At 47.5% G+C, this 26,980-nt stretch overlaps 1 protein-coding gene across 4 annotated transcripts in view; it reads left to right on the forward strand.

The window, feature by feature from the left end:
• The window catches only part of LOC147729375 (SPRY domain-containing SOCS box protein 3-like), a 138,512-nt gene that overhangs the window by 107,827 nt on the left and 3,705 nt on the right, over positions 1-26,980 (forward strand). For all 4 annotated transcript variants that reach the window (XM_086959667.1, XM_086959668.1, XM_086959669.1 and 1 more), the window contains one exon: positions 23,686-23,876. In XM_086959667.1, the coding sequence (XP_086815793.1) occupies positions 23,686-23,876 (191 nt within the window). The remainder of the gene's footprint in view (positions 1-23,685; positions 23,877-26,980) is intronic.

Here is a 26,980-nt window from a genome sequence, read left to right on the forward strand (position 1 = left end):
ATAATTACACTGCACTCAATGCCACATACACTCCAAATACCACTCTGTGCCACATAATTACACGCCATATCATTACACTGCAATCAATGCAACATACATTCCAAATACCACTCAGTGTCACATAAATACACGCCACATAATTACACTGCATTCAATGCAACATACACTCCAAATACCACTCAGTGCCACATAATTACACGCCACATAATTTCACTGCACTCAATGCAACCTACACTCCAAATACCACTCAGTGCCACATAATTACATGCCACATAATTACATAGCATGCAATTCAACACACACTCCAAATACCACTCAGTGCCACATAATTACACACCACATAATTACACTGCACTCAATGCAACATACACTCCAAATATCACTCAGTGTCACATAGTTATATGCAACATAATGACACTGCACTCTATGCACATACACTCCAAATACCACTCAGTGCCACATAATTACACAGTACATAATTACACTCTACTGAATGCAACACACACTCCACACAATATTAGTTAGTGTCTCATAATTATATGCTACATAATTACACTGCACTCAATGCAACATACACTCCGAACAATACCACTCAGTGCCACATAATTACACGCCACACTATTACACTCTACTAAATACAACATGCACTCCTCATAATACCAGTCAGTGCCACATAACTACATGCAACATAATTACACTCTACTCAATGCAACATAAATACACTCCGTATAATACCACACAGTGCCACATAATTATATGCTACATACTAACACTGCACTCAATGCAACATACACTCCAAATACCACTCAGTGCCACATAATTACACTGCACAAAATTACACTCTACTGAATACAACATACACTCCCCAGATTACCACTCAGTGCCACATAATTACACGCCACATAACTACACTCTTCTCAATGCAACGTAAATACACTCCACATAATACCACTCAGTGCCATATAATTTCACACCTCATACTTACACTCTACTCAATGCAACATAAATAACGTTATCTGTCTATCTATCGCCATCACTCTATCTATCTGTCTATCTATCTAATGCCCTCCCTCTATCGATCGCCCTCCCTCTATCTATCGCCCTCCCTCTATCTATCACCCTCCCTCTATCTAGCGCATCACCATAGCATCACTCAGCACCACCACAGCATCACTCAGGGGCACCACAACCTCACTATGCGCTACCACAGCATCACTGAACGCCACAGCATCACTCGTCGCCACCACAACATCACTCTGCGCCACCACAGCATCAATCTGTGCAACTATTCAACAACAACTGGTTCAAATATGTCCTCTCAATGTTTCAAGCTTTATTACAAATGTCACAAAAAAATGTTAATATTTCACTTCTGTTCTTGGATTTTCGTCACAATAAAATACAATGAACATAATCTTCAGAAAAGTCATTTACAAAAGCTATTGCCATTATAAATTACAATAACATTTAGTTAAGTATTAAAAAAATAAAAGCCATTTTTATTTGTAATATCAATACATCTAAGTCACGTAAATACAACACATATTGCATTACAAATGCTATAGGTTTCACATTTGCGAAAGTTAAAACTATTGGCATTGTAAATAGCAAAGCTATTAATTTCGCTATTTTCAAAACCAACAAGTAAATAAATAATTTGTCATTTACAATACCAATAGCTCAAACTTTCCTAATGCGAGACCTATTGCATTGCAAATGCTTGTTCAATTATGGTAACCCCCTCATATAACTTTAAAGGAGGACTTTTTTAGAGGCCTCCAGGAACTCGGACAGAATTCTTGGCTACTTTAAATATTTTGATGGAATCCCTAGCGGTCGAAGCCTCTTTTACTATCCTAGGGGACTTTAACTTCCATCTAGAAAAATCGGCTAATAGCGAAACCATGGCACTCCTGACAGATATGGAGACGATGGGTTTCACCCAGTTGGTTACTTCAGCGTCTCATGAGGCGGGACATATATTGGATGGTATATTCTCCAATTCGAAGGGTGTTTATGTGAAAGATATCCTTCCACTAATATGGTCAGATCATCATGCCATCGTGTTTAATATACTAGTTAATAATTTAACAGTAATAAAGGTGGTGGCTAACAGATCGGGGACATTCAAGGTCTGGAAAGACATAAACAATGACCGTCTGGCAACACACTTAACTTCCACGAGCCCGTTTATTCCGCTGATCCTAATGTCGCCATTTCCATCAACCGGTCCTCTCCTTCTGCTCCTTGGTTTACCGGTGCTCAAAGAGCTCAAAGACAGAAGTGTAGGAACTGTGAACGACATCGGCGCAAGTTCTACAGCCCGGAGCAAAAAACACGTTATATGGAAGAATTCACCAAATATAAGGCGATGATTATACAGGAGAAAAGAAAATTCTATACTTCCCAGATTGAAGCCGCAAAAAATTCTAACAAACAACTGTATCTAGTAGACAAGAAGCCGGCAGGACGCCCGACTGAGTCCACCCCCGTCCCATCACAATCTCCGTGCGACTCCCTAGCTGACTATTGCTTTGAAAAAGTCAACACTATTTATTCGGAATTTTCAACTACTACCAAAATTAAAACACAGTTACCCACTCCTAGACATCCAGATCTTTGCCTGACGCAATTTAAGGAAGTCAATGAGCAACATATCATTGAAATAATGGAAACATAAAATCAGGTTCGGCTACTCATCCTTGTCCCCCCATAGTCCTTGCGTCAGTGATCAACCTAATTGCCCCAGTCATCACTCAGATTTGCAACGTTATGTTCTCAGCAGGGACGTATCCGGACACGCTGAAAAACACCTTCCTTAAACCACTATAAAAAAAAACCCACTTAACTGTTGAGGACCATTAAAAATTATAGGCCAATAGCTAGTTTACCATTTCTAGCCAAAGTGGTAGAGAAGGTGGTGAATCGGCAGCTCTCTGAATTTATAGAAGAGCATCATTTGCTGGATGACACGCCGTTCGGGTTCCGTAAGCTCCACAGTACCGAAACGGCATTAATCAAAGCCACCGAAGATATAAGGATCATTAGAGACCAAGGAGGCACAGCTCTGCTTGTACTGCTGGATCTCTCAGCGGCATTTGACACGGTGGATCATTCCATTCTGATCGACCGTGTCTCGGCCATTGGTATTCAGGATAGAGCATTAGACCTGCGCTCCTCCTTTCTCAAGGATAGGACTCAGGCGGTGACACTAGGCCCCTTCCAATCCGCCCAACTGACGCTACCGTGTGGAGTACCTCAAGGCTCATCCCTAAGTCCGACACTTTTTAATACCTATGTGTCGGACCTAGCAAGAGTCGTCAAAGCTTATGGGATGAGCCTCACATCCTACGCGGATGACACTCAGTTGGTGCTGGCAGTATACGATGATGGAGAGAAGGTGGCAAAATGTTTTCAAGAAGGTATGCTGGCCATCAGCAATTGGATGGCCAGCAACTGCTTGAAATTGAACGCCGAAAAAACGGAGGTCATCAATTTTGGCAAGTTGTCCCCGCCGTGGTCCAACTCTTGGTGGTCATCAGCTTTGGGAACCTTACCCAGCCTGGTTTCCAAGGTCAGGAACCTGGGAGTCATAATTGACGACAGTTTAAATTTCTTCTCTCATGCTAACCAAGTAGTCTCCACGGCGTTCTATAAACTCAAATTGATTAAGAAGCTCATCCCCTATCTTCCAGAAAGTGCAGGAAAAACTCTGGTTAGTACGTTGGTGATGTCCTCCTTGGATTACTGCAACGGCTTGTTCGCCAATGCACAATGCAGGGTGATTAACAAATTGCAAACGGTCCAGAATGCGGCTGCAAGACTACTATCTGGGACTCCCAAATTTAAATCAATTGCACACGTCATCAGGAATTATCATTGGCTAACGGTCAGGAACCGCGTAAAATGTAAAACTCCATGTATCACCTTTAAAGATGTACATCAATTAGGCCCTCAGTTCTTGAAAAATCAGCTTTCCATCTATTGTCCTAATTGGCAACTCTGATCAAAGACAGCACATCAGGTACAGGCCCCAAGAGTAAAGACAGTATCTTGGGGAGATCGGCGCTTTGTGGACTTGCGACAGCCAGATTGTGGAATGCCTTGCCACTACAGATTCGCGTATAGCCTACATTATTGCACTTCCGCAAGCTTATAAAAACTTGGTTGTTTAACCAATGAGAGGCTGCATTTTTGAAAGCTGAAGTGCATTATGGCCGTAGCCTTTAGCTAGCTCTGGATTCTGCTTAGTCCATAGCGCCGAGACGCCCAAGGGCATTTGTTGCGCTCTATAAGTTTCAAAAATAAATAAATAAATAAATTTAACATTTGTCAAAAAGAAATGTACAACCGACAGGGCACGAGCAGGGGCGGGGTCAGTGGAGGGGGGCCGATGTTTGTCCTTTGCACGATCATCAAAGTCTGATGTCTAACAACACTTGCTCACTGCACCATGTGTGCACACTCTGCCCCGTGTGTGTAATCTCTGCCACACAGTGCACTCTCTGCCCTGTGTGGGCACTCACTGCCTGTGTGTGCAATCTCTGCCCGTTGTGTGCACTCTCACTGGCCCGTGTGTGCACTCACTGGCCCGTGTGTGCACTCTCTGCCCCGTGTGTGCACTCTCTGCCCCGTGTGTGCACTCTCTGCCCAGTGTGTGCACTCTCTGCCCCTTGTGTGCACTCTCACTGGCCCGTGTGTGCACTCACTGGCCCGTGTGTGCTCTCACTGACCGGTGTGTTCTCTCACTGGCTGGTGTGTGCTCTCACTGGCCAGTGTGTGCACTCTCTGCCCAGTGTGTGTGCTCTCTGCCCCGTGTGTGCACTCCCTGCCCCTTGTGTGCACTCACTTTCCTCTTGTGTGCACTCACTGGTCCATGTGTGCACTCACTGGCCCTTGTGTGCACTCTATGCCCCGTGTGTGCACTCTCTGCCCTGCGTGTGCACTCACATCCCCGTGTGTGTACTCACATCCCCACGTGTGCACTCACATCCCCTCATGTGCACTCTCTGCTCCGTGTGTGCACTCTCTGCCCTGTATGTGCACTCATTGCCCCGCGTGCGCACTCACTGCCCGTGTGTGCACTCTCTGCCCCATGTGTACACTCACTGCCCCGTGTTTGCACTCCGTGCCCAGTGTGTATGCTCTCTGCCCACACATGCACTCATTGACCAACGCGTGCACTCACTGGCCTTTGTGTGCACTCTCTGCCCCGTGTGTGCACTCTCTGCCCCGCGCATGCACTCTGCCCCTCGCGTGCACTCCTTGCCCCTCGCATGCACTCCTTGCCCCTGCCGTGCACTCATTGCCCCTCGCGTGCACTCATTGCCCCTCGCGTGCACTCACTGCCCCTCGCGTGCACTCACTGCCCCTCGCGTGCACTCACTGCCCCTCGCGTGCACTCACTGCCCCTCGCGTGCACTCACTGCCCCTCGCGTGCACTCACTGCCCCTCGCGTGCACTCACTGCCCCTCGCGTGCACTCACTGCCCCGAGTGTGCACTCTCTGCCCCGAGTGTGCACTCGACGCCTCGTGTGTGCACTCACTGCCCCTTGTGTGCACTCACTGCCCCGTGTGTCTACTCACTGCCCCGAGTGTGCATTCTCTGCCCTGTGTGTGCACTAGTTTGTCCGTATGTGCACTCTCTGCCCCCTGTGTGCACTCTCTGGCACATGTGTGTACTCTCTGGCCCGCACGTACACTCTCTGGCCCGCACGTACACTCTCTGGCACGCCCGTGCACTTACTGCCCCGTGCGTGCACTCACTGCCCCATACGGGCACTCACTGCCCTGTGCGTGCACTCACTGCCCCGTGCGTGCACTCACTTCCCCGTGCGTGCACTCTTTGCCGCGTGTGTTCACTCTCTGCCCCGCGAGTGCACTCACTGCCCCGCTCGTGCACTCACTGCCCCGTGTGTGCACTCTCTGGCACATGTGTGTACTCTCTGGCCCGTACGTGTACTCTCTGGCCCGTACGTACACTCTCTGGCCCGCCCGTGCACTTACTGCCCCGTGCGTGCACTCACTGCCCCGTACGGGCACTCACTGCCCTGTGCGTGCACTCACTGCCCTGTGCGTGCACTCACTGCCCAGTGCGTGCACTCACTGACTTGTGTGTGCACTCTTTGCCCCGTGTGTGCACTCTTTGCCGCGTGTGTTCACTCTCTGCCCCGCAAGTGCACTCACTGCCCCGCGCGTGCACTCACTGCCCCGCGCGTGCACTCACTGCCCCGCGAGTGCACTCACTGCCCCGCGAGTGCACTCACTGCCCCGCGCGTGCACTCTCTGCCCCGCGCGTGCACTCTCTGCCCCGCGCGTGCACTCTCTGCCCCGTGTGTGCACTCACTGGCCCTCGTGTTCGGGCTCCTGTCCGTCATAAGAAGGGGTCACACCTCATTGGACAGAATCCTGGGGTTTAGTCATTTTGGTATTCAAAGAAGTTAGGACTCTTAAACTGAGAAAAATACTAACTTTAGGATTTTCTGTATTCACAGAAGGCATTTAGGACTCCTAACTTCTGTGAATACCGAAATGAGTAAGCGCCTTCTGTGAATACCGAAATGGCAGTACATTTAGGATTTTGTCTTAAGTTAGTTCTGTGAATTGGGCTCCCAGTTATTGATAATAATTCACATTGGTTGCAAATGTAAATATAAAATTAAATGATAATGTGCATTTACTCGGGGCGATAGCTGACTAGAGTCAAGTCCTGCACATTTGTAATTCTTAAAATACTCTGAATTATTCCGAATACTTGTGGTTCCATGTTCTAAGGGGTACATTATTACATATATATAATATAGCTCCTGGCCGGGGGCACTAGAGGGCTTTACATGAGCACCCCAATATGGTACACATGGTTATGGGGGGCACCGGGACGGTAGGTGGTTTGTCCAGAATCACACGTGGCAGCTGCACGGCCACTCCCCCACGTCACTTCCTTCATGCGGTCACCTGGCTTGGCATTCCCCCTGCACTATAGCGTGTAATCTACAACCCGCGCCCTTCGCAGCGCTGGGAGGCCCAGCCGTGGATGGACGGGACGAAGAGGGGCCGCTTTCTACGGAATGCTCGGTCAAGGAGGGGCCCGGCCCGGCTCGGCTCGAGGGGCCCGGCTCGGCTCGAGGGCAGAGACACACCGGCCTCTCACTGAGTGTCTGGAGCGGGGGGTTTGAGATTTGCAGGGTGGCTCCAAAATGGGGAAATTCACAACCGCACATAACGCCCCCGGGGGGAAGGATGCGAAGTACGCCAGGATTAACCCCTAACCCCCCCCCCCCCCCCCACACACACACATACACAGCATTATTCACACGTCTGAGCAGCCCCCCCCCCCCACCACCCCCCCCAGGCAGGGCACAAAGGGTCACTGACACAGACCCGTCTCTCCGCAGCGGATCTTCAAACCGGTCCCACCGGGTGTTTGCAAGCCTTGTCATTGTTTAAATGCCAAAGTTTCACCAACTCTGCGGGGGGGGGGGGGGGGGGGGGGTTGGATCTGCACGAGACAGGGAACGTGGTGTACGGTACCTCAGCAAACAGGCCCTGGGGCAAAGGAGTATGAGTGCACTCAAGGTGAAAGAAGCACTGGTAAAGCCAATAGTAACAGAACATTTACAGCCCTGAACGTGGCGGTGAAAGCTTCCCTCACATAAACAGAACATTTACAGCCCTGAACGCGGCGGTGAAAGCTTCCCTCACATAAACAGAACATTTACAGCCCTGAACGCGGCGGTGAAAGCTTCCCTTGCATAAACAGAGCATTTACAGCCCTGAACGCGGCAGTGAACGCTTCCCTCGCATAAACAGAACATTTACAGCCCTGAACGCGGCAGTGAAAGCTTCCCTCGCATAAACAGAACATTTACAGCACTAAACGCAGTGAAAGCTTCCCTCACATAAACAGAACATTTACAGCCCTGAACGTGGCGGTGAAAGCTTCCCTCACATAAACAGAACATTTACAGCCCTGAACGCGGCAGTGAAAGCTTCCCTCACATAAACAGAACATTTACAGCCCTGAACGTGGCGGTAAAAGCTTCCCTCACATAAACAGAACATTTACAGCCCTGAACGCGGCGGTGAAAGCTTCCCTCACATAAACAGAACATTTACAGCCCTGAACGCGGCAGTGAAAGCTTCCCTCGCATAAACAGAACATTTACAGCACTAAACGCAGTGAAAGCTTCCCTCACATAAACAGAACATTTAAAGCACTGAATGCACAACGCATAGCTTCCCTCACTTTACAGCACTGAACGCGGCGGTGAAAGCTTCCCTCGCATAAACACAACATTTACAGCCCTGAACGTGGCGGTGAAAGCTTCCCTCGCATAAACAGAACATTTACAGCCCTGAACGTGGCGGGGAAAGCTTCCCTCGCATAAACAGAACATTTACAGCCCTGAACGTGTCGGTGAAAGCTTCCCTTGCATAAACAGAACATTTACAGCCCTGAACGTGGCAGTGAAAGCGTCCCTCGCATAAACAGAACATTTACAGCCCTGAACGCGGAAGTGAAAGCTTCCCTCACATAAACAGAACATTTTCAGGCCTGAATGCGGCAGTGAAAGCTTCCCTCACATAAACAGAACATTTACAGCCCTGACGGTGGCGGTGAATGCTTCCCTCACATAAACAGAACATTTACAGCCCTGAACGCGGAAGTGAAAGCTTCCCTCACATAAACAGAACATTTACAGCCCTAAACGCGGAAGTGAAAGCTTCCCTCACATAAACAGAACATTTTCAGGCCTGAATGCGGCAGTGAAAGCTTCCCTCACATAAACAGAACATTTACAGCCCTGACGGTGGCGGTGAATGCTTCCCTCACATAAACAGAACATTTACAGCCCTGAACGCGGAAGTGAAAGCTTCCCTCACATAAACAGAACATTTACAGCCCTAAACGCGGAAGTGAAAGCTTCCCTCGCATAAACAGAACATTTACAGCCCTGAACGCGGAAGTGAAAGCTTCCCTCGCATAAACAGAATATTTACAGCCCTGAACGTGGCAGTAAAAGCTTCCCTCACATAAACAGAACATTTACAGCACTAAACGCGGTGAAAGCTTCCCTCAAATAAACAGAACATTTAAAGCACGGAATGCACGGTGCATAGCTTCCCTCACTTTACAGCACTGAATGCGGCATTGAAAGCTTCCCTCACATAAACAGAACATTTACAGCCCTGAACACAGCAGTGAACGCTTCCCTCGCATAAAACGAACATTTACATCACTAAACGTGGTGAAAGCTTCCCTCACATAAACAGAACATTTAAAGCACTGAATGCACGGCGCATAGCTTCCCTCACTTTACAGCACTGAACGCGGCGGTGAGAGCTTCCCTCGCATAAACAGAACATTTATAGCCCTGAACGTGGCAGTGAAAGCTTCCCTCGCATAAACAGAGCATTTACAGCCCTGAACGTGGAGGTGAAAGCTTCCCTCGCATAAACAGAACATTTACAGCCCTGAATGCGGCGATGAAAGCTTCCCTCGCATAAACAAAGCATTTACAGCCCTGAAGGCAGCGGTGAAAGCTTCACTCACATAAACAGAACATTTACAGCCCTGAACACGGCAGTGAAAGCTTCCCTCACATAAACAGAACATTTACAGCCCTGAACACAGCAGTGAACGCTTCCCTCGCATAAAACGAACATTTACATCACTAAACGTGGTGAAAGCTTCCCTCACATAAACAGAACATTTAAAGCACTGAATGCACGGCGCATAGCTTCCCTCACTTTACAGCACTGAACGCGGTGGTGAAAGCTTCCCTCGCATAAACAGAACATTTACAGCCCTGAACGCGGCAGTGAAAGCTTCCCTCGCATAAACAGAGCATTTAAAGGACTCAACGTGGCGGTGAAAACTTCCCTCGCATAAACAGACATTTACAGCCCTGAACGCGGCGGTGAAAGCTTCCCTCGCATAAACAGAACATTTACAGCCCTGAACGTGGCAGTAAAAGCTTCCCTCACATAAACAGAGCATTTAAAGGACTGAACGTGGCGGTGAAAACTTCCCTCGCATAAACAGAACATTTACAGCCCTGAACGTGGCGGTGAAAACTTCCCTCACATAAACAGAACATTTACAGCCCTGAACGCGGCGGTGAAAGCTTCCCTTGCATAAACAGAGCATTTACAGCCCTGAACGCGGCAGTGAACGCTTCCCTCGCATAAACAGAACATTTACAGCACTAAATGCGGTGAAAGCTTCCCTCACATAAACAGAACATTTAAAGCACTGAATGCACGGCGCATAGCTTCCCTCACTGTACAGCAATGAACGTGGCAGTGAAAGCTTCCCTCACCTAAACAGAACATTTACAGCCCTGAGCGGGGCGGTGAAAGCTTCCCTCACCTAAACAGAACATTTACAGCCCTGAGCGGGGCAGTGAACGCTTCCCTCGCATAAACAGAACATTTACAGCCCTGAGCGGGGCAGTGAAAGCTTCCCTTGCATAAACAGAGCATTTAAAGGACTGAACGTGGCGGTGAAAACTTCCCTTGCATAAACAGAACATTTACAGCCCTGAATGCGCCGGGGAACGCTTCCCTCGCATAAACAGAACATTTACAGCACTAAACGCGGTGAAAGCTTCCCTCACATAAACAGAACATTTAAAGCACTGAATGCACGGCGCATAGCTTCCCTCACTTTACAGCACTGAATGCGGCGGTGAGAGCTTCCCTCGCATAAACAGAACATTTACAGCCCTAAACGCAGCAGTGAAAGCTTCCCTCACATAAACAGAACATTTACAGCCCTGAACGCAGCAAGGAAAACTTCCCTCACATAAACAGGTGTGACGGGGAGGACTCGGGTCCGCCAGGCTTACCTGTCTCACCTCTCTTTGACCAGCATACAGGGGCCTGGAGAAACACAGAAGAACCGGACGACACGGATCCGGAAGATGCTGGAGAGTCCTGCTTCTTTAATTGGGCGGAGTTGGACAGAGACAACGTCACAGGACACGCCCCCTCGGCTCAGGTAAAGGCCGCCCAGGAACCCTCACAGGTGTGTTTTACACTCGGAGGTGACGGAGGAGGAGGAGGAGAGAGCGACGGCTGGCGAGGAGAAGAGGAGGACGAGCGGAGTTCGTGAGCGGAGGAGGAGAGGCGGGAGCTGAGGAGAGAGGGAGAAGGAGGAGCGGAACAAAGTCGGGAAACGGAGGAACATCGGAGGCAGGAGGCAGAGACGAGATCGGTGGAGAGAGGACGGCGGGGAACCGAAGCGACGGTCAGAGACGAGGAGAGAGAAAGAAGCACGAAGAGCGGAAAGCTGAAGGGAGCAGAAACCGACAAGCCAGGAGGCCAACAGGAAGGCTCTTCGCCCAGCCACACTTCATCGAGGGAAGTGTGGCTACCAGAGGTACGATCACGGCTTTCGGGCTGGGCGGGCTTTAAGTGGGTTAAACCACCAAAGTAATTCATCACTCACACTCTTTGCACTACCCCTCCCTCACTACCCAGCACCGTAGACCATAGACGGAGAGTTGTGCACGTGTGATCCCTCACTCCCTTCCCTGTGCTCTTGGTCTAACCAGTAAGCTAAAACGCTGTTCTCTTTCTTCCCTTACCGGCGGAGACGTCACGACACCGTGGAGGAAAAGGCTAGGACCACCAGTCCCAGAATACACCGGGACGAGCGGAGAACAGCGGCAGAGAAACGCCATCAAAGACTCTCTGAAGAGGCTGAGACAGCACTACCATACTATCGGAAAACCATACACCGAAAACGAACATTTAAGCTAATAAAACCTGCGTTACCCCGATTACCGGTGTCTGTCAATCTATTTGAGGGGACTGTAGCCGCACCCACACCCACGCTCAACGTTCAGGGCAGCCCCGAGGCGCCACATCAGGGCATTTAAAGGACAGAACGTGGCGTTGAAAACTTCCCTCGCATAAACAGAACATTTAAAGCCCTGAACGTGGCAGTGAAAGCTTCTGTCACATAAACAGAACATTTACTGCCCTGAACGCGGCGGTGAACGCTTCCCTAGCATAAACAGAACATTTACAGCACTAAACGCGGTGAAAGCTTCGCTCACATAAAAAGAACATTTAAAGCACTAAATGCACAGCGCATAGCTTCCCTCACTTTACAGCCCTGAACGCGGCGGTGAAAGCTTCCATCAATTAAACAGAACATTTACAGCCCTGAACGTAGCATTGAAAGCTTCCCTCGCATAAACAGAACATTTACAGCCCTGGACGGGGCAGTGAAAGCTTCCCTCACATAAACAGAACCTTTACAGCCCTAAAAACGGGAGTGAAAGCTTCCCTCACATAAACAGAGCATTTAAAGGACTGAAAGTGGCAGTGAAAGCTTCCCCCCCATAAACAGAACATTTACAACCCTGAACGTGGCGGTGAAAGCTTCCCTCACATAAACAGAGCATTTACAGCACTGAATACACGGCGCAAATCTTCCCTCGCATAAACAGAACATTTACAGCACTAAACGCGATGAAAGCTTCCCTCCCAGAAATAGAACATTTACAGCACTGAATGCACGGCGCAAAGCCTCCCTCACTTTACAGCACTGAATGCGGTGGTGAAAGCTTCCCTCGCATAAACAAAACATTTACAGCACTGAACGTGGCGGTGAAATCTTCCCTCACATAAACAGAACATTTACAGCACTGAACGCGGTGGTGAAAGCTTCCCTCGCATAAACAGAACATTTACAGCCCTGAACGTGGCAGTGAAAGCTTCCCTCACATAAACAGAACATTCACAGCACTAAACGCGGTGAAAGCTTCCCTCACATAAACAGAACATTTAAAGCACGGAAAGCACGGTGCATAGCTTCCCTCACTTTACAGCACTGAATGCGGCGGTGAAACATAACATTTACAGCACTGAACGTGGCGGTAACAGCTTCCCTCGCATAAACAGAACATTTACAACCCTGAACGTGGCGGTGAAAGCTTCCCTCACATAAACAGAGCATTTACAGCACTGAATGCACTGCGCAAATCTTCCCTCGCATAAACAGAACATTTACAGCACTAAACGCGATGAAAGCTTCCCTCCCAGAAATAGAACATTTACAGCACTGAATGCACGGCGCAAAGCCTCCCTCACTTTACAGCACTGAATGCGGTGGTGAAAGCTTCCCTCGCATAAACAAAACATTTACAGCACTGAACGTGGCGGTGAAATCTTCCCTCACATAAACAGAACATTTACAGCACTGAACGCGGTGGTGAAAGCTTCCCTCGCATAAACAGAACATTTACAGCCCTGAACGTGGCAGTGAAAGCTTCCCTCACATAAACAGAACATTCACAGCACTAAACGCGGTGAAAGCTTCCCTCGCATAAACAGAACATTTGCAGCCCTGAACGTGGCAGTGAAAACTTCCCTCGCATAAACAGAACATTTACAGCCCTGAACGTGGCGGAGAAAGCTTCCCTTGCATAAACAGAACATTTACAGCCCTGAACGCTGCAGTGAAAGTTCCCTCACATAAACAGAACATTTACAGCCCTGAACGCGGCAATGAAAGCTTCCCTCGCATAAACAGAACATTTACATCCCTGAACGTGGCAGTAAAAGCTTCCCTCACATAAACAGAACATTTACAGCACTAAACGCGGTGAAAGCTTCCCTCACATAAACAGAACATTTAAAGCACGGAAAGCACGGTGCATAGCTTCCCTCACTTTACAGCACTGAATGCGGCAGTGAAAGCTTCCCTCGCATAAACAGAACATTTACAGCACTAAACGCGGTGAAAGCTTCCCTCACATAAACAGAACATTTAATGCACTGAATGCACGGCACATAGCTTCCCTCACTTCACAGCACTGAATGCGGCAGTGAAAGCTTCCCTCGCATAAACAGAACATTTACAGCACTGAACCTGGTGGTGAAAGCTTCCCTCGCATAAACAGAACATTTACAGCACTGAACGAGGCAGTGAAAGCTTCCCTCGCATAAACAGAACATTTACAGCACTAAACGCGGTGAAAGCTTCCCTCACTTAAACAGAACATTTAAAGCACTGAATGCACGACTGCAGAGCTTCCCTCACTTTACAGCACTGAATGCAGCGGTAAAAGCTTCCCTCGCATAAACAGAACATTTACAGCACTGAACGTGGCGGTGAAAGCTTCCCTCACATAAACAGAACATTTAAAGCACTGAATGCACGGTGCATAGCTTCCCTCACTTTACATTACTGAATGCGGCAGTGAAAGCTTCCCTCACACAAACAGAACATTTACAGCCCTGAACGTAGCATTGAAACTTCCCTCGCATAAGCAGAACATTTACAGCCCTGAACGCGGCAGTGAAAGCTTCCCTCACAAAAACAGAACCTTTACAGCCCTAAACACGGCAGTGAAAGCTTCCCTTACATAAACAGAACATTTACAGCCCTGAACGCGGCAGTGACAGTTTCCCTCACATAAACAGAGCATTTACAGCACTGAACCTGGTGGTGAAAGCGTCCCTCGCATAAACAGAACATTACCAGCACTGAATGCACGGCGCAAAGCATCCCTCGCATAAACAAAACATTTACAGCACTGAATGCGGCGGTGAAAGCTTCCCTCACATAAACAGAACATTTGCAGCACTAAAGGCGATGAAAGCTTCCCTCCCAGAAACAGAACATTTACAGCACTGAATGCACTGCGCAAAGCTTCCCTCACTTTACAGCACTGAATGCGGTGGTGAAAGCTTCCCTCCATAAACAGAACATTTACAACCCTGAACGTGGCAGTGAAAGCTTCCCTCGCATAAACAGAACATTTACAGCCCTGAACGCGGCAGTGAAAACTTCCCTCACATAAACAGAACATTTACAGCACTGAACGTGGCAGTGAAAGCTTCCCTCGCATAAATAGAACATTTACAGCCCTGAACACGGCGGTGAAAGCTTCCCTCACATAAGCAGAACATTTACAACCCCGAATGTGGCAGTGAAAGCTTCCCTCGCATAAACAGAACATTTACAGCCCTGAACGCGGCAGTGAAAACTTCCCTCACATAAACAGAACATTTACAGCACTGAACGTGGCGGTGAAAGCTTCCCTCACATAAACAGAACATTTACAGCCCTGAACGCGGCAATGAAAGTTTCCCTCGCATAAACAGAACATTTACAGCCCTGAACGTGGCAGTAAAAGCTTCCCTCACATAAACAGAACATTTACAGCCCTGAACGCAGCAGTGAAAGCTTCCCTCGCATAAACAGAACATTTACAGCCCTGAACGCGGCAGTGAAAGCTTCCCTCACATAAACAGAACATTTACAGCCCTGAACAGTGAAAGCTTCCCTCACATAAACAGAACATTTACAGCACTGAACGTGGCGGTGAAAGCTTCCCTCACATAAACAGAACATTTACAGCCCTGAACGCGGCAATAAAAGCTTCCCTCGCATAAACAGAACATTTACAGCCCTGAACGTGGCAGTAAAAGCTTTCCTCGCATAAACAGAACATTTACAGCCCTGAACGCGGCAGTGAAAGCTTCCCTCACATAAACAGAACATTTACAGCCCTGAACGCGGCAATGAAAGCTTCCCTCGCATAAACAGAACATTTACAGCACTAAACGAGGTGAAAGCTTCCCTCACATAAACAGAACATTTAAAGCACTGAATGCACGGCGCATAGCTTCCTCACTTCACAGCACTGAATGCGGCAGTGAAAGCTTCCCTCGCATAAACAGAACATTTACAGCACTAAAGGCGGTGAAAGCTTCCCTCACATAAACAGAACTTTTAAAGCACTGAATGCATGGTGCATAGCTTCCCTCACTTTACAGCACTGAATGCGGCGGTGAAAGCTTCCCTCGCATAAACAGAACATTTACAGCACTGAACGTGGCGGTGAAAGCTTCCCTCGCATAAACAGAACATTTACTGCACTGAACCTGGTGGTGAAAGCTTCCCTCGCATAAACAGAACATTTACAGCACTGAACCTGGTGGTGAAAGCTTCCGTCACATAAACAGAACATTTAAAGCACTGAATGCACGGCGCATAGCTTCCCTCACTTTACAGTACTGAATGCGGCGGTGAAAGCTTCCCTCGCATAAACAGAACATTTACAGCCATGAACGCGGCAGTGAAAGCTTCCCTCGCATAAATAGAACATTTACAGCCCCGAACGCGGCAGTGAAAGCTTCCCTCGCATAAAGAAAACATTTGCAGCACTAAACGTGGTGAAAGCTTTCCTCACATAAACAGAACATTTAAAGTACTGAATGCACGGCGCATAGCTTCCCTCACTTTACAGCACTGAACGCGGTGGTGAAAGCTTCCCTCGCTTAAACAGAACATTTGCAGCCCTGAACGTGGCAGTGAAAACTTCCCTCGCATAAACAGAACATTTACAGCCCTGAACGTGGCGGTGAAAGCTTCCCTCGCATAAACAGAACATTTACAGCACTAAACGTGGTGAAAGCTTCCCTCACATAAACAGAACATTTTCAGCACTGAAACTGGTGGTGAAAGCTTCCCTCGCATAAACAGAACATTTAAAGCACTGAATGCACGGCGCATAGCTTCCCTCACTTTACAGCACTGAATGCGGCGGTGAAAGCTTCCCTCGCATAAACAGAAGATTTACAGCACTGAATGCGTCGGTGAAAGCTTCCCTCACATAAACAGAACATTTAAGCGCTGAATGCGACAGCGCAAAGCTTCCCTTGCATAAATAGAAATTTTACAGCACAGAATGCAATGGTGGAAAGCTTCACTTCCTTAACCATAGCATTTACATGACTGAATGCAGAGGTGGAAAGCTTCCCTCGCATAAACAGAACATTCGCAGCACTGAACGTGGCGGTGAAAGCTTCCCTTGCATAAACAGAACATTTCCAGCACTGAACCTGGCGGTGAAAGCTTCCCTCACATAAACAGAACATTTAATGCACTGAATTCACGGCACATAGCTTCCCTCACTTTACAGTACTGAATACCTAACTTTCTAGACGCCCAGACTGAACTATTGAGGTTCTTCCGGAAAGTAAGGTTACACAGCTACTTCCTACTGAACCCTTGTCCTCAAAAATATACTAATACTCCATTCAAACCCCCATCGAAGTTTTCACCCACAAGTTCTATGGTCCCATCTGAAGTTCTCACTTTTGAGAAACTAGTTCTTAATGACCTAACGACAATGGAAAACAAGAAATCTTTTATCCCCTACAACATCACTGCTTCAGAGAAGAACGCCATATCAACCCTTAAGAACAACCAAACTTTGGTCATAAAACCGGCCGATAAGGGTGGTGGTATTGTTATTCAGGAAATTGAGCAATATAAACAAGAGATTTTACGCCAACTTGGCAATCATGAACACTATTGCAAATTGCCACGTAACCCTACAGTTGAAATACAGAAACTGATTACTGAAGTTACGAATGAAGGCTTAGAAGCTGGTTTCCTATCCAAAAAAGAATTTGATTTCCTTAACACAAAAGCCCCCAGGATCCCAGTAATATACTGCCTCCCGAAAATTCATAAAAATTCAGAATAACCTCCAGGTCGGCCCATAGTGTCTGGATGTGGCTCGATCCTGGAACCACTAGGACAATACATTGATCATTTTATCAAACCCTTTGTGCCCACAACTACATGCTATATCAGAGACACCATGTCAATGATCAACCTTATTGAGGAGTACCCGTTTGATCCCACATCCAGCACCATGTGTACGCTGGATGTGGAATCACTCTATACTAACATCCCTCAATTTGAGTCCCTCCGTGTTATCGAGACTATTCTAGATACACGCCCAAGACCGCATAACGTTCCATCCAAATTCATTCTTCAGCTCTTGGAGATATGCCTAACAAAAAACGTTTTTCTTTTTGAAGGACAATTCTATGGGCAAGTCCGTGGAACATCTATGGGGGCTGTTTTTGCCCCCAACTTGGCTATTTTGTATATGGACCATATTGAGAATCATACCATCTTGGATACATCAAACCCCTTCCACAGTGGCATCGCCCTGTGGAAGAGGTATATTGATGACATCTTCATGATCTGGATAGACTCAGATACTCCTCTAGACCAATTTACTCACTGGCTAGACAATAATAGTGGAGGGCTTAAATTCACCATGACCACCAGTAAAGAATCTCTGCCTTTCTTAGACATCGAAATAAAACACTCTGAAGGACGACTAATAACCAGTCTCCATCGTAAACCCACAGAAAGAAATACTTTACTAAATTACACAAGTCACCACCCCGTGCCCTAAAAGATTCATTGCCCTATTCGCAGTTCCTACGTATACGTAGGAATTGCTACTATAAACAGGACTACTTTGCAGAAGCAAAAACACTGAGCCAGAAACTGAGACATCGAGGCTACCCTCGCAAACTCATTAAAAAGAGCGTGGTACTGTCCAAGGGAGATATTACTAGAACCCCGCAATAAGACCAACCAGGAAAGAATCACTTGTGTTACCACATTTTCTCCGGCCTCAAATGCTATTAAGAAGAGTGTTTTAAAACATTGGCCAGTTCTAAATGCCGGTATTCTTAATCTAGAACGACCTATGTTTGCTTTTAAGAGAGCGAAAAACATAAAGGATCACCTGGTTTGTGCCTCACTTCCCCAATCTGATCCAAGAAATACTCTAAATGATATGTGGAATCTACCCACTCTGAAAGGGCATGCTAAGTGTGGCCAATGTTTCTCCTGTGATTCTACTATAGAAGGCAAAACATTCATCTATGGCACAATCAAATATGAAAGGCACTATTTTACAAACTGTAATTCACATAATGTGGTGTATGCGATTTTCTGTCCATGTATGTTGATATATATAGGACAGACCAGTCAGAAGATCAAGCTACGGATGGGACAACATAGAAGCCGAAACCGTTGTCAGACTGCCAATGCACCCTTGGTGGAACATTTCATGGAAAAAGGGCATACAGAGAATGACTTTACCTGGACTGTGATCACACAGGTCAAAGCTCCCCCAAGAGGAGCAGACATTTCGCAAATTCTGAATAAGGTCGAGCTTCATTGGATCTTGAGAACGGACAGTATACGAAAGGGTCTCAACAGAGTTGAAGATTGGACCTCCTTGTTATGAAAAATTGTTCAGTAAATGCTATATGGTGCAAATACAGTCTTTTAGCTGAAATGCATATTATGATATGTCACGAAATAATCACTGAGCACTTTCACCTCACTGGGGCTTGAATAAAGTCACCACTATAAGATGGCCGCCTTAGTCACTGACCCCTGCGCACAGTCCTTCCTCGAGTATAACTATCAGTTCCCTCCCTCTGCCGAGCAGCGATCACCGCCAGAACCCCACCGTCCGGCTATCATGCTGTACTAACATAAATTAAGATGCACTTTCGGACCGCCACGAGCACACGCCTCGAGCAACAATTTTAATTCCTTCTCTCCACAACGGAGTTATCATGCTTGGCTACGTTGGATTTCCTCAAATATGTCAAAGGAAAACAAATAAGTTCTTACGAGGTAACTGCATGTGCAATGCGCCTCTCCTTTTTATTCGAACCTCACGTCCAACCCATGTGCACCTGTATTGGTTTTCACGGAAACCACACACTGCGCCGTTGGTCTACAACACAATCTCCTTCGTCACCGCGCCGATTTCTAATCAAAACTCCCGCACTCCCCACTCACTGCGCCGGTTTTAAATTTCGAAGTATCCTGCAAATCGCCATTCCCTCTTAGCTGCATGGCTATAATCATATGCTACAAATCACAAAGCCTTTTACAAATAGTCGAATAAGGCTAGAATCACTTGCTCTTTTCACTGCGCCGTTTTTATGGAAACCACAAACCAACAACTACTCCCAGTTTTACGATCACTAGCATGTGCCCAATTGCACCAAGTCAACTCCGATATAGCACTTATAAGCCTGTCGGTTAGTGATGTAATCTGGCAATATAACATGCACTTATTAGTCATGTCTAATTCTTTCTATGTTTTTCTTCCCATTATTTTCCTTTTTAAATGTGGTTGTAACATTGTGTAAATCGCTATAGAGGCACTGTAATTGAAACAGACTCTTTAGACAAACATGACATATTATCTTTTGTCCTGATGATGATGCATGTATTTTCCAGTTGCATCGAAACGTCGTCGACCTTACTGCACCATATGTTGGTTTGACCTCATGATTTATGAACAACAATGGGTTGCTATGATTGAATTCTAGTCTGCAAAACTAAATAAGTACAGACCGCTTTTGTGCGTTTTCACATAAACTGTCTTTGTCACCTGTTTTGTCTTGTCCTTTGTGGGTCACAGGCTGTGCCCACTTTTGTATAAATGTTATATATAAAATCAATACAATAATTTGGAAATAAAAAAACCTGTCCGGCTGGACAGAGGTCATTTATACTATTTAGTATATGTCTATTATTCACGTGATCCTCAGTTACTAGGGTCCCCTGTTCTGTACAATAGATTACTGCCCAAGGACCCTAGTGCTACTCCTTTTGGGTTTCCCTTGTCTTGTTAAAACAGATTCCAGAATCTATGGCAACATATTGGTCAAAGGTTAAATACATTGTTTTGTTGTTCTAAAGGCAGGCTTACAGAAAGCTGTCATGTGTAGAATGTTAACACAAATGCAATGTACAACTGCAGCTCTGCAAAGCGTGGCACATATGTGCAAGCTTTTAGTTTGCCATTATAGCTTTCTATATATTTATTACGTACGTTCTGCATTGCAAAGTTGTACTGTCCAGTCCAGTTGAAGAACACATGGGTTCTGGCAAATATGTATAACTAAACGACAGAGCTAGTAGGTTGACGTGAGTCTGCAGAGACCATCTACTTGTTTGTTGGTACTTTAAGTGGAACTGATTTCTTGGGTTGACACTAGATGTGTCCGTGTAAATATCACTGGTACAAGAAATATTATTAAGTTCTGATGCTTATGCCCGTCAAAAGCTTAGCACGCCTTGGAGACAACAAACGCTTAGATGGCCTGGCTGCATCTGCAGTTCACATGAATACATCAATGTTACAAAGCGCAGGGTCCGGGACAGCTGAACTGCCGTTTTATTATTATGCAGTTTTTTCTCGACACAAGAGCCCTTTGCATTAAGAATACAGAAAATTATCTATTGGGACACATGTGGCACGTGGTCCACATAATGGGTGCCACAGGACTTGGTCTAAAGAAGAGTGAGGGCGAGCCCCATAGCAGAGGTAGACTTAAAAAAAGGATTAAAGGAAAAAGAAAAAGAACAGGAGAGTGCTAAGAAAACAAGGAGCCCATCTTTCTTCCCTTCTTTTATTTAGTTGCTTCACTGTAAAATGGATCCAAAAAAGCAGAAGCCAGCGAGTGGTGCGCTTGTGCGCACCACAGCGAGCCGTGGTTTCAATTATAGCACCCGTATCTGGGCACGATAATTGAAACCACATGGCCTATTGGTGTCTATTACGCGCACCAAGCGCTTAATAGACACCAATAGGCCATGGGCAGAGCAATGCGCCCACATTTGGCCAATTGCGTACAGTTTTTTATAAAAAAAGACGCACGCAAAGGCCAATAGCGGGCCACAAAAGGAAAAGCACACCCACGAGCGTGTGCGATTTCCAGGTCAGCTTCCAAACCCCGTTTTTCACCTACTAAAGGTCTCGCGCTGCACGACAGTTCTGCGCACTGCAATGCTTGGCGCGAGACCTAAAACCCGGGTATTCACCTTGATTACACTTTGTCATTGAAGGAGCACGCTGCCTACACTGCCAGCGGTTGCTTTTATTTGCTGGGTTTGCTTCGATGAGTTCCCCCTTCTCCTGGACTCTACTTGCAAAACCCTTGTTCAGAACATGGTTATGAGCCAGCTGGACTACTGCAATGCTCTCCTGATCTCTGCTAATGAGTCCGCATTAAGCAGATTGCAGGTGGTCCAAAATATGGCTGCACGACTTGTTATGAATGCACCGCCAAGAACTCCCTCCCTTCCCTTGCTTCAACATCTAATCTGGCTGCCTATCCGCAAGCGGGTTACATTTAAAGTTTGCTGCATCGTACACAAGGCCTTGCATAACAAAGGTCCTTCTTACATCTCCAGGAAACTTGAGCCTTATGCCCCTATCAGGTCCCTCAGGTCGGGAGACAAGGTGCTTCTTGTGGTCCCTCGGGTGAGGAACACAAGGCTAGGCGGAAAATCTTTCTACTACCTCGCTCCCTTTTACTAGAACCAGCTTCCACTGATCTGAGACAGTACCCTGACTATCTGCGTTTTGGAAAACTTCTCAAAACCGCCCTATTTCCATAAGGTCTGTCTGCCTGGCTAGTGTTTCACCCTAAGCGCAGAGATACCCCTGTGTGGGTGATTCATGTGCGTTATAAAACCTATAAATAAATAAATAGAGCATAGAGAAGGGCATAATATATTGTTGGCATTGATTTTCGGGACGTGTTGTGCCCTTCCGTGTTCATTGTTGGTTCTGTGCAACTCACTTTGTTGTGGGATTTTCCACAGCCTCCTGCCCAGCATTGATGGTCCCTTGTGTACACACTGGTGTTTGGGGATGGTGATGCATATTGTGTGTATGCTGTTTCGCACCTCTGTCTGTCCTGGTGTCCCGTAGTTGATATCTTGCCAGAACTCTGGCCATGAAGTCCGCTGGGACACACAGGTGCTCTCCCTGTCTCTAATCGATGCATTTACCTGCAGATCTCAGAGGTGCAGAGAGTTGAAGGCGAAAGAGCTCGCAGATTGTCAGTTTACACCCGTGGCGGCATATTTATGAGAGCCTTGCGTCAATTTTGCATTATGTAAAGTGTGTACATGCATCACGCAGGGCGCTGAATCAGATCTATGAAGCTCCGCAAAACCACCCTGCGTGGCTCTGAGTGCGTCATAAATCTTAAGTAGGCAACGCAGCGCAAATCGCTGCGTTGCTTTACTCTGCCCTTGGGAGGCGTTCAATGGGCGCTGCGGGGGGGGGGGGAGTTTCCACGCAACGCCCGTGCCTTTGACGCTGATCCAGGTTTACAAACTCAAGTACACCTGGGGAAGCGCCAAGTCCATACATCTCCCGAGGTGAGGCGTAGCAAGGAGAATTATCTTTCTCTCTCCTGGTTTTCCTCTTTCCACGTGTGCTGCATTCGACAGCACGCATGGAAAGAGGACAACGCCACGTAGGATTGTTTCTCTGCAGGAAGGTGCCCCTTCCTGCACAAAAGCAATCCTGCCAGCAACGGAGGCGCCCTCGCACCCTTGTGCAGCGGTGCCTGCATTGGCGCCAGGCTGCTGAAACTGCATCAGGGCGTGGAGAAAGGACAGGAAGGCGCTGTATTGGATAAATACAGCGCCTTCCTGCCCTTTTACCTTGGCATAGGGCAGCGCAGCGAGGTGGCTTGCTTCTCTGTCGTACGCCATAAAGCCATACATGAAGGCCCATATGTCCTTGAGAGCTTGAATCTAATCCGAGAATAGACCTGAGAGTCCAGTGGAAAGAGCGAGCCTTCTCAGAGTGTGGCAGCCTGCCATGACCAGCATTGGCTCGCCTTGCTTCAGGGCACTAGATGATTAAAGGACTGATAGACTACAGCTCCGCCGAGAGAGTGGCCATTGGAAGCGACATCAGTCCCTAGCATCGAGGACGAGGCTACCCATGAGTGATAACGCATCTGTGGCTAGAAGCTTAGTAACCTCTCTGTCCCCTCTCATCTTGATCCATGCAGGAAAGGACAGCGAGAGCTGGGGGCTGTCCTACAAAGGGTTCCTCTGGCATGGTGGGCTCTGCAGGCGATACACAGAACCATTCTACGACAGGACGACCGTGGTCGGTGCACACCTGGACCTGACGGAGGGGACCCTCACCTTCTTCAGGAATGGGGAGTCCCTTGGACCCGCCTTCACAGGCCTCGACAAGGTAAAGCACAGCTTTTTTCACATTTCTTCTCAGCAGGGGGGGGACACGGGCAGTATTTGCAGGCCTTGAGAAAGCCTCGCTCCTGAAAGAGAGGGGGAACGCAGCATATCAAAACAGAGGGTAGCTTCGCCCGGCTTACCTCAGGGGAGTCATGGCGCAGTATCGAAGGCTTCAATGAGCAGCCCTCCTGTGTGCCCAGACTTGGCAAGGTAGCCAACTCAGTCTTCTGGATGTGTGCCACCAGAGCTCAGCATCAGAGCCATCCTCTCACCTCTGGCCATGAAAGTCCCATTTGACAATAATCTAATGAATTTTCCCATAAATGGGATGTTTGCAGCCAGAAATGAACTTCTCAACAGTTGGCAAGATTTTAAATCTCAGTGAGAGGGAGTCTTTTGAAATCACTCCAGCCAGCTGCTTGGCCTTTGTAGGAGGTCACTCATTACAGGGTGAAGGCACTGCTTGAGTGAATGCCAAGTCTGCTGTGCTGTTTGTCTCCTTGGATGGCAGCAGGACACTTGGCCTGGTGGGGCACAGGGGTGCTATGACTGTAGCTTTCCCTTACCTACAGGAGTGTGGCAAGATGGACTGAGAGGGTGGAACCTGGGAAAGCTGCCAGTGTGCATAGAGTAAGTATGTTATTGCTGTGTCTTTAACACACAATTTTCACCAAGACCATCCTCAGGACTGAATGTTGCTCAAAATATCTACAAAAATATACAATATGTACAGTATATTAGATCCTACTCCTAGTGTCCAATATAATTGATTGTCTGCTAACACTACCCGTCACCACACCCAGTGTGACTGCGCATTATCTATATAATACTCACTATGTTACAAGTTGGGAATCACCAATCTTCGTAAACCAATAGAGAAGTCTAAACAATAGACCATCCGATTTCAGCGTGTACCTATACAAACAACAAGTATATACACTAAACATATGTCTATATAGCAAACCAAAGAGCTTTGTTTGCTTAACTCTGCACCTCCTCAAAAAGATAGGAACAACTCAAAAGTGACCCGGTATTACTCCTTCGTATCTTACTTCCAGTGTGGTTCCAATCTAAAATGTAAAAAACAGGGGATATCCTCCATGAATCAAACGGAATTGATAGCATAGCCATGACTATAACCAGCGTCCATTAACTAGCACGAGCGTCCATTAGCCAGCACTTACTTGCACACCGTGTACATAACAGGACTCTAATTCATTCCGTCTCCGTTAGTATGCCGGCTCCCTCTGTTACCGGAAGAAACTACATCAGAATTGCGAACTACACGCATGCGCAGATTGGTGAAGGCATCTGATGAGACGAGCGCTTGGCTCCAGTTGGGTGCAGTCCTTGGGAAGGGTATCCCTGGTTGAGGATATAGGTCAGAGCCTTATTAAAAGTAATGCAGGTGAACTCCATTCATATCCTGGGAACACGACCGCTCAGGGGAACATCGCCCAGGTGGGTGATGTTCCCAACTTCACTGTCTATGAGGTTAGGCGCTATGCTGGTTTCATTAGTGATGAGGGGCTCCTAAGCCGCCTCCAAAATGGGATCCCCTAATGTTCCCCTTTGTGGAAGAGCAATCTTCCTTCACAATGTCACTCCTAATAAAGGTTTTGACACACACAGACCTGGGGTCTGTGCTTCTTTGAGGGGTAGAAGGGTACAAAGAGTTGTTCCTCAAACGCCACAACACCATGTGGAGACACTGGGTTGGTTACGCTCAGTGGAGGGCCCCTGCTTGATGTGTGCAGTCCTGCTCAGGCATGAGAAGCCTTCACGGGCCAGACTGGCCACCCTTTGGCCACTCCGGCATTTCATTGGTAGGCGGAAGGCTCGCGGGCTGCTTCCAGACCTGGATGGGCTCCGATCACTACGCTGCGCTCCTTTCCTGTTCGCAGCCTCCTGTGTTGTGGGTCAGATTTGATCATTTTTTCTCGGGGCTGGTTTTTGTATCCAGTTCAGCCCTTGAGCCCTCTCTTGTGTGATTCCATTCTTTCAGTCCTTCCTGGGATGCCAGGAAATATCTCCTGCTTTGTGGTGCTTGTCCTGCTCAGAGGGATTTGATTTAATAAGAGGCTGCATTAAGAGACGAGGGGGCATATGTACAAGTGCAGTTGCGCCGGTATTCCACAACGAAAGGAGGAGAAAGAGCAAGAGATTTATGAAGCCACCACGGCCACTTTGCTTGGCCCTGAGCGTCTCCATAAATCTGGAGTAAAGCTACGCATTCAAATCGCTGTGTGGCCTCACTCTGCCCCAGGGAGGCGTTCCACTGGTATTGTCTGGGTGTTCCCACACAACTCATCTGGTTATCGATGCATTCCAGATTTACCAGAACTGATGAACCTGGAAATATAGTAAAAAGATGCCCCTTCCCAGAGGGGCGGAACAAGGAAACATATCTTAATTTCTATTTGTTACGTCCTCTTTCTATGTGGGTGCGTTCTGCAGCACAGAGAGAGAGGAGTGCGCCTCTCTGGATCGTTTTCATGCAGGACGCTGCCCCTTTCTGTACAGAAACAATCCTGCATGCAACGCTGGCACTCTTGCCCCATGGTGAAAGGGTGCCTGCATTGGCCCCAGGCAGCCAAAGGGTCGCCAGCACAGGGGAGAGGCAGGAATGCATCATACTGCTTCAAATACGTCCACTTCCTGCCCTTTCCCTCTCACTGCGTGACTTCTTCATAAATCCGCCCGCGGGTGAGCACAGGGCTGCTCTCCTCCATAGGCCATATTGAGAAGTCTCATCTGTAGCTGAGATACTCATGTGTGACTTTTGACTTACCTATGAAGTGATAGATGAGGTGTTTGGTGTTCTTCCAGTCTACAAACAGGCTACAGAGTTCAGTGGGTGTGGGTGAGGCGCCCCAGGAGTCCCCGGCTCTAAACAGAGTGGTAACTGTTGAAGTAGTGCCGAGAAGGTCTACCACCCTATACAGACATAGTAGATGAAGCAGGCTGGACAGAACAATGAAGCAGGTGTGTCGGAATGTTCTAATCGGACGAGGGCGGTCAAGGAGACAACAGACATGTTTCAGGTGGGAGGGGTAGCCATGTAAACCTCAGAGTAGCTGAAGTAGGTTTAAATCTTGTGTGTCT

Source organism: Lissotriton vulgaris, chromosome 2_2, assembly GCF_964263255.1.
Source record: "Lissotriton vulgaris chromosome 2_2, aLisVul1.2, whole genome shotgun sequence".
In the NCBI taxonomy this organism is placed as follows: Eukaryota; Metazoa; Chordata; class Amphibia; order Caudata; family Salamandridae; genus Lissotriton; species Lissotriton vulgaris.